The sequence below is a fragment of the Perna viridis genome, chromosome 5, assembly GCF_037379345.1.
Source record: "Perna viridis isolate PV_CMFRI_1.1 ecotype Kerala chromosome 5, ASM3737934v1, whole genome shotgun sequence".
Classification (NCBI taxonomy): domain Eukaryota; kingdom Metazoa; phylum Mollusca; class Bivalvia; order Mytilida; family Mytilidae; genus Perna; species Perna viridis.
Window position 1 is genome coordinate 21937608 of NC_142449.1, and position 8964 is coordinate 21946571.

General features: G+C 31.4%; 1 protein-coding gene across 1 annotated transcript in view; it reads left to right on the plus strand.

The window, feature by feature from the left end:
• The window catches only part of LOC148616510 (serine/threonine-protein kinase SIK3-like), a 39095-nt gene extending 35615 nt beyond the window's left edge, over positions 1-3480 (plus strand). The window contains exon 16 of the mRNA XM_088583616.1: positions 588-3480. Coding sequence (XP_088439742.1) covers positions 588-1709 — 1122 coding nt within the window. The 3' untranslated portion in view covers positions 1710-3480. The remainder of the gene's footprint in view (positions 1-587) is intronic.
• The last annotated feature ends 5484 nt before the right edge of the window (positions 3481-8964 follow it).

Sequence of the window (8964 nt, forward strand, 5' to 3'; positions counted from 1 at the left end):
TAAAAATTTAGACATACCTTTGGAGTTGATATTTTAATTTTGTTATGTCTTTAAGATATACAGATAGAATTTTTGTTTTCTTGAATGTCACTGATCTTTTTGTAAAATTTTAGGCCATGAAATTAATTAAGTATTATTGAAATTAGGCCTTCCTGACTTTATCATACAGGATGTTTGTGGTACATGTAATTGTAAAAAGACAATATATTTTTTTGCCAATATATCATTGTTAAACATGTGTTTAGAAGTGGTTTGTGTTTGTCTGTCTGCCTCTCTGCTCAGGTACTTCATGGTTGTATCATTTTGTAGTTGTATTCTACACTGTTTGGATACTTTCGTCTTTTATTTTTGTTTTCTTCTTCTGCTGTTGTTTAGACATGAGTTTGTTTGTTTGGTTTTTGGTTGTTGTTGTTGTTTTTTTTTTGTATTGGATGAAATCCACCGATCTAATGACAAAACCATTGAAATGCCATTGAACACTATTTACAGCCTGAGAATTGGTGTATGAAGTTTTTATACCCTTTTCATTAAAGCCGACTTGATTTGATATGATATGACTACTTAAAATTGTTTTTGATATTTTTCAGGGTTCAGCCATTCAACATTCCCCTATTCCATCTCCCCCATTGGTGCCTGGCTCACCAAACTTTCAGCGACACAATCAACCTAGTCTGGAATTGTATCAACATCTCCAGCGATTACATCTGCAGAATCCTAATAGGAATAGTCCCCCTCAGAGGACAGACTCTCCGCCACAAAGTTTTAATCAGCTTTTTCAAGGATTTCCACAGCCTCATCAAAGAAGTAGCCCACCACCAAATCTAGCAAATTTCCAGAATCTTCAATCAATACGTGAGGATTCACAGGATCATGCAGATGAATCTCCGCGCTGTGATAGTGATGATGAGATGCAGGTGCAGGATAGTGTTTGTGATAAGAATAAACAACACAAATTTACACAAAAGCCCCAAATCAGTATTACAGATACACAGGGTCATGTGACTGATGTAACGTCGGACAGTGACCCCTCAATGGAGGATTCAGATTCTCATACAGAGACATCAAAGTGCTCATCAGTGCATAGCTCCCCACACAAACCTTTCTCAAACTCTAAGAGCATGTCTGATCAGCAATCTACAACTCAGAAAAATGTTTCTGGACAAGCTCAACAAGTTTCCAAAAGTTTTAATACAGGGCATTATCAAACATTCCAACAGTCAGTTCCATTGAATTGTCGTGTCTATGGAGATATTGTCAATACAAACTTGGCAAGGATCCCTGCTGCTGAGCCCATGTGGGACAGCACTCAGATAGCATATCTTCAGCAGTTACAACATTCTCCATATATTGACGCAAGTAGTCTTGTGCACCAGTTTTACAATGCAGATCTTGTTCAACGCCTCCACAGTCAAGGTCTCAATATCAAATCAAATTCTAATATTAATCTGACATCTACACGCACTGTGCAAGATATTCAATTAGAAATTAAAAGAATCTTACTAGAACGAGAACGAGTCATTGAACGAGAGCGTGAACGTGTGTATCAGTGTTCAGATACTGTATTCAAAGTAGAGAGCTCAGATGTAGAATTAGAATTAGAAGTTTGTGAAGGAGTAACTTACAATGGATTACAAGTACGACGAATCTCTGGTGACAAGGGACAATATACACTACTCTGTCAAGAAATACTTTCTGGTATTAATTTATAAACTTGTGATACATATATAACTACATTACTGAGACAATTATGGTGTTCAGTCACAGCCCTTCATGATACCTTTATGTTAAAATTGAAAGAAGTTTCAAAGTTTCCTTTTAAGTTTCCCAAATAATCAATTATACCAAACAGTTTGAAAAGCTTCATATTGAACACCTTCAATTCTAATAATGCTGAATAAAAATCTAGGTATCTTAAGTTTTTGAAATATTATATCAGACATAGAATGCATATAGGTTTACCAAATTTTTCTTGGATAAATTTTGGATGGACTGACTTTAAAATTTCAATTTAGAAACCTTTGTCATCTAACTGATTTTAAATTTTAATATCAGTTATTTTATTTGGATTAGAAAGAGGAAATACAGATATGGCATACAGAATTTTGTTAAAATTGCGCTTATGTATTTTTTTATTCTTTCATAAGTTATTTAATTATAGTTAAAATATTTTCAGATTTATCAAAATAATTATGTCGACTGAGTAAGATGGAAAAAAAAACTGTCACACACAATGACAATGTTTATGGGAAAAAATTGGTTTTCCCTTGATTAAATCTTGATTAAATGACAATTACATGATGTACTTGCCCTAGGTATCCAACAGGGAAATTTGGAAACAGATTTAAGTATCCATGGATTTCTAGGAAATTTAAATCTCCTTCACAATTGTCCAATCATCTATCAGGGAAATTCATCTGGACATTGATGTTTGGTCAATGGAAAAAAGACTATCCTCAACATCATCATTGTATGTGTTGTAGCAGAAAATGAACCTAATTGTTTTTCCATGCCCACTTTGCAACTGCCTCAGTTTGTTTAACACTATTGATAAACTTGTTCACCATACGAACAGACAATATTGTATTGAGTTTTATCTCTTATGAAATACTGTGCACAATAAACAAAGTCAGATGTGTTAAAAGCAAGAGTCACTTTAAAATGAGTTGAGGGACTATACATACAAATTCAGAAATTAAGAATGTAATGTACATTTTCTTAGTACATTTTGGCAGTGCTTATTGTTTAAAAGGAAGTAATTTTCTCTTCATCTGACACACTGTAAAATTCCCTTTCAAAAGTTCTGCATGGTTAAATAAACAATATCTATGACACCATAATTGTGTTAGTTTTGTGGTAATGTTGAAACAAAATGATTTTTTTACCGAGTGCTCATCACTTGTTATAATGCTTTATATTGTTACAACTGTTACATGTATATTGTTGTTACCTAATTTTGCTAATGGTTATAAGGTTGCAGTTTTAATTTGAACAAACGACAAAACTCTGACCAGATTTATGTATTATTTACTGTGAATTCGAGCATTGTTTGTAACTGATTAATAGTGGCAAGGACAAATGGTGACGAGCTTGTGTCCAATTACAATGAATCAAATTTTAGTGATCTGTTTGTGCTTTGAAATACGTTTTCCAAAAATTAGCCTCTCAGAAATTAGAAGAAAGTAAATATTGTTTTATGCCTGCTATGGGAAATAATCCAAGTAAAGGTTTTACATATTAATACAAGGTAAGGGCAACTCTTCATCAACCATTCAAGGGAATTTGATGACATTTTTTAGGATGATTAGGCATTATATGTTGATTAGCATGAAGAAATATAATTATTGTCCAATTACTCCAAAACAAGCTTATCAAACTTAAGATTAAAATAATTTTTAGTTATAATTAAAATTTTATGTATGTACCAGTATGCTGGTTACTAAATACTTTAAGGATCATTTCAACTAAAGATTTAGAGTATTTCCAAACTATCTGTTTATCTTTCTGGATTATACAATAGACGACAGGACCTTCCTTACTTATCATTTTACCTATCAACACCATGATGCAGTAATTACTGTAGTCTATGAGATCTTGTCCAGAATTGATTAAAAAGTTTTCCTCAACTTAAATATCAACCAATTAGAAAACGAAGATGTAAGGGAAATCTGAACAGGAGATTTTTCATTTGCTTTTATGATTACTTTGGAGAATTTCTTATTGTAAAATAAAATTTTGTATGGCTGATTTATTGATAGGATATTTAATTGGAAAGAGTGAATAACCAAAATATTATCACAAGTGCTGAAGAATGCCTAGATTCAACGAGTGAGCGGAACTTGTTCAGCACATAAGTTAAATCATACTGCTTTCTTGGCAGGAGTGATCATATTTTGGTTATTCATGATAAACAGTTGATTGTCCTATTTATTATATAGATTTCCTTCATCATTTATAGATATTTTCTACATGAATTTTAAATTCTGTGATTTTGATTTTGATATCTAAATTGTGGCATTTTGGCGGGAGAAAGTCAGAGAGGGAAATTATTGAATTTTTTTCATAGTTTGAATTATCGAAATTTATTACACTGGGAACATTCGATAAGACATTGCTATCTATATCATTATTATTATTAGTCCTTAATAACAGTAAAGAATATACCTATTGTCTTAGATCATAAGCTGTTTTATATTCTGATTTTAGTAACACTGTCTGACATGTGTTCTGGTACATGTAATTTAGATATATAAGGTATATTTTCCCTCTACCCATGGTAGAATCTTAATCTCATACAAGTCTTGCTATTCAAAAATTAGTAATCCACATTTAATATTTCTTGTTGCTGTTAGAAAAGTGAAAGTTCATTTACATTCCTTTATTGTAATAGGGGTTTAAAAAAAACTTATCTCTAATCCATATGAGTTTTGCCACAACTCCATGAGACAGGCATAAATTAGTCCAAATGTTATCTATGAAGGGTGTCCTTTATCAAAATAAAGATATTTAAGTTCTAGTATAACCCTAATTAAATTATTTCTTAATCATTTTTTTTCTAATATCCAATAGTTAGGTCAATTCCTGAAGAATCTACAATAGTTAAAGCAACAGATCTGTCATTACCTTTTAAAAAGGTACATGTTTTTCTTAAGAGACTTGAGTTTATTGATGGAAAAAGTTGACACCATATCCAGCTCTTCTCAATCTAATTAAAATCAGGCCTACTAATTGTTCCATTCAGTCACTGCATGTAGGATCTTACAATTCTTCATTCTACTTTCTTTTAAGAAGGCAGACCTAGGGTAAGGGACATAACTCTTGAAATCAGTGATATGTTTGTATCATATTAAAGTACACTAAAGCCTTTCAAGCTTTCATTTGAAACAGGATGCAATAAATCCAAGTTACTTTGATACTTACATGAGGTTGATGTAAAATGCGGAATACAAATGTTTCAATGATTTGTAAAAGTTGTGTCCCTTACCTTAAGTCTACCTCCATAAGGTGACCTTTTCAGAATCTTCATGTTTTTACTTGAAATAATGCTTCCACAATCTTGAAAGCTGAAGTAAGATTGTTGATCAGAAAGGTCATCGGAACAGAAAGTAGAATTGAGTGTTTTTAGATCCTATATGCAGTGGCTGAACAAAACAATTGATAAGTTTAATTTTGATCTCTTAAATTGTTTTATAGCGTGTTGACTATAATATATGAATGAATCTCTCCTTGTGATATTCTAAGGAATAAAATGTATTTGAAAAATTACATGTTGAAGAAAAATTTAAATACAATGTAGGATCCCATTGGTTATTGATCTTGTAGGCAATTGGCATAAGTAAACATATTGTGTCTTTTTTGGTTTGAATTACATACTTTTTTTTATTTGTGGTAATAAGTATTAAGTGTGAACTGCGAAATTCTAATGTATGGACCAGAGTATGAATGTGCTACTGTTTTATACTTGTTTACAATTTAAAAAAATTATTGAGTTACTGTAAATTCAGAAATTGATGCATGTATTGATTATCATGAATCTGTGATTTAAGCTGAAAGCAAATTTAATTTTTAGAATTACAAGAAACAGCCTGTATCATTAATGTTAAAAATTCTATAATGCGAGTTTTATTCAATGCTAATTTACGCAAGTTGCATTTTTTTTCAATAACAATAACATACGAAAGAATTATGAATTTACTGTACCAATATTTGTGTTGTTGTGATGAATAGAGTGCTATTAATCTACTGTACTACTTGCTGTTTAGTGATACAATTACTATCATAGCTTTTGACAGCATTTCACCTGTATTTATCATAAGTTAATCAAAGCTTTATTTTGAAGGGTGCTTTTATTACACTAAACTTGACTAAGAATATACAGCCAAACCTGTTCTATAGGTTACCAACATTTTATAAAATACATGCTCTGTATATCACCATTTTCTATAAAAACATGCTCTGTAGGTTACCACCACTTTATAATATACATGCTCTGTAGGTCACAACTTTCTATGAAAATACGCTCTGTAGGTCATCACCAGTTTATGATATAATGCTCTGTAGGTCATCACCACTTTATAAAAAACATGCGCTGTAGGTCATCATCTTTTTATGAAATACATGCTCAGTAGGTCATCACCACTTTATAAAACGTTAAGTTTTTCAGGTTCCCCTGTTTATCAGTTTTATAACAGTGAATGTCTTCATAAATTTAACTCAATGTTTCAGTCGTATATCTAAAATGATCAGTTAAGATGCAGTTTGCAGGTTTTCATTGTGTAAGATTAGTGTTCACTGAAAAAACAAAGCCAAATCGTTGGTTTCTTTATGTCCTACCGTGTGCATCTAATTATTCATGTTGAGGTAAAATTACAATTTTTTAATACTTAAATGGTGCATGTAGTATAGTTGGGGTTTGACTTATGTTACTGTTTTACAATCACTGTTGTGTACTGTTTCTTTTTTTTTTGTAAACTTAAATCAGTCTCCTTTGTAACTACTGACTAGATTGTAACCAAGTAAGTTTTCTCCACTTGAAGTTATTGTTTGTTCTCAAGATTTCTTGTAACTGTAATGTTTTATGTGTAGTTTTTATTTATAGTTATTGTTTTGGTGGGTGATTCAGGTTTTCTTGAGCCTTACTTTTTGTGGTTACTTTTTAAAATGCAAACAGAATTTATTCAAATGTGAGTACATATATTTATTATGTCCCTGCATACAAAGTTTTTTTTGGTTGTTTTTTTTTCTTTCATAGGAATCTCCTTGTTTGTCTGCTTATGAAGAATGGTTCTTCTTTAAAACTTTATACAAAGGTTAGGCATTACACATTGATGTGCAGGAAGCAAGAAATTTATATATTCTCCAATGTCTGCCAAAAGAGGTAATTGAACTTAAGGGTTTTAATATTTCAACCTTGTAAGCTGCTTGATTGATTTTGATAAAATTTTACAGCAATTCAGATACTATATGAAATATTATAATTATTTCCTGCAAAAAGAGATTACCGTAATTAAACTTAAGGTCTTGGCCAAAGTGCTGCAGGGATGATATTTTTGTAAGCATGCTCACAGTATTTCTAGTGAAGGTTAGTCTTGGTGTTTATGATTAACCTACATGTATATTGTAAGCTGAGGACGCTTACCCTACCGGTGCACCTGGTCCATGCTCCCAGTTTTTAGTGGAGTCTGAGTTGCTCATTTGCTTTTGTTACTTTGTATGTATGATTTTAGTTACTTCATGTTATTTGGTGTGTATGTCTGTTTTCCATGTCTGGTCTTTGTCCCAGGATTGCATTCTTTTGATTACCGCTATAAATTTGGCTCCCTTGATTACTCTTTGAAGTTCTTCTCACAATTTAAGACTTCATGTGTGGTTTTAATAGTTTTTTTTTAGTGGCCGTTGTAAGAGGTTTTTTTTTAAATTGTGTTTATTTAAATTCAAACTAATATATATCAAAAACTCCAGGCCTTTGGACCACAAAACTGAAAAAAATTATTGACTTCCATGGTTAACTAATTTAAGTCGAAGGATTTTAAAGTGCCACAAGTTGTTAAGAATATTCTAAGAGTTCAGAAATCTTTCAAGTTTTGGGGCAACAATGTCAGTTTGAAAAAGTTATTTGCATTTAGACCCTCCATCTGTGAAAATGTTTTTGAGATTTAACTGAGATTATTATATTGTAATGAATAAATTATTGTGATGTTTTAGATATTGCGACTGGATGGCAATCATTATAATTTTCTTGCCATGTTCTGGATCACAGGAAAAATTATAGCAATTATTTCTAAAGTTACAGTATTTGATATTTTATTTAGCTTCTATCTCTTTCTTCATGCTGTCGTTGAGATATTTTTAACATTGAATATTGTGTAAAAATTTTATTTATGTCATATTGTGCTTGTTTTATATACATATTTTATAAGAGTATTGTTTGACCATAAGGTTTGTGAGTTTGTTAGTATGGTCACCCAAGGTGAACTTGAATGGTTAAGATTGATTGATTGATTATTGGCAATATTTTTCTTACTGATAACATTAAATGTAAAAAAAAAACCTACGTTTGTGTACTCTATAATGCCATGAATTCAAAATATCAGGAACACACACACACAAATATCTGTCTGTTGCACCGTACAAGTAATAGTTTGTATATGTTACAGATATGTCAATAAATTAATCTAAGACCCCCTCCAAAAAGGTGGAAAATGTCACAGATAACCAAAATACTAGACTTTTTTTTTCTTACAAAATCAAAATATCTAGAGTTTGTAATTAAATGTCACATTTGGTTTCTGAAGAATACATTTCACTAAGTATGTCAAAAGTACCCAACCATTGAGATTTAGCAAAAAAAAATAATGGTTATATTTTCACAAGAACACTTCTGATAATGTGATTATGAAATTTATCACAGACTCCATTTTATCATTGTTTTACCATGGGCTGACCATGTATGCCGCATTAATTCACCCTGAGCAAAAGTGAGGGTAAAATTTCAGCATAAATGGTCAGTTCGTAGTAAAACAAATATAATATGGAGTTTCCATGATTTATATTGATTCAATAGGACAATCATTTTTTGTGACCTATTACGGTATTAACCTTAGACCAGCCATATTTGGCTGTACACTTTACACTGTCAGTTGAAGTGGTCACTTGTGAAACTTTGCTTTGTACTTTTTATAATGAAGGAAGGGTCAAATTAAGTAGAACGATGTTAGATATAGCAATAGTTGTTTGCATTATAAGGTCACAGTGTTCACACATGGACAGGTACTATGTTACATTCTTTGACAATTGTTATTGTTTTCATACATGATGGGCACGTGGGGATTGCTATCATGTTCATGTGTGTGATTTTTACGGAATATAAAGCTTAATATTTTTATTAAATATGAATTTGATGTTCATTCATGCTACTGAAGTGAATGAAAACAGCTGATACACATCGGAATGTTGTGTTTGTGTACA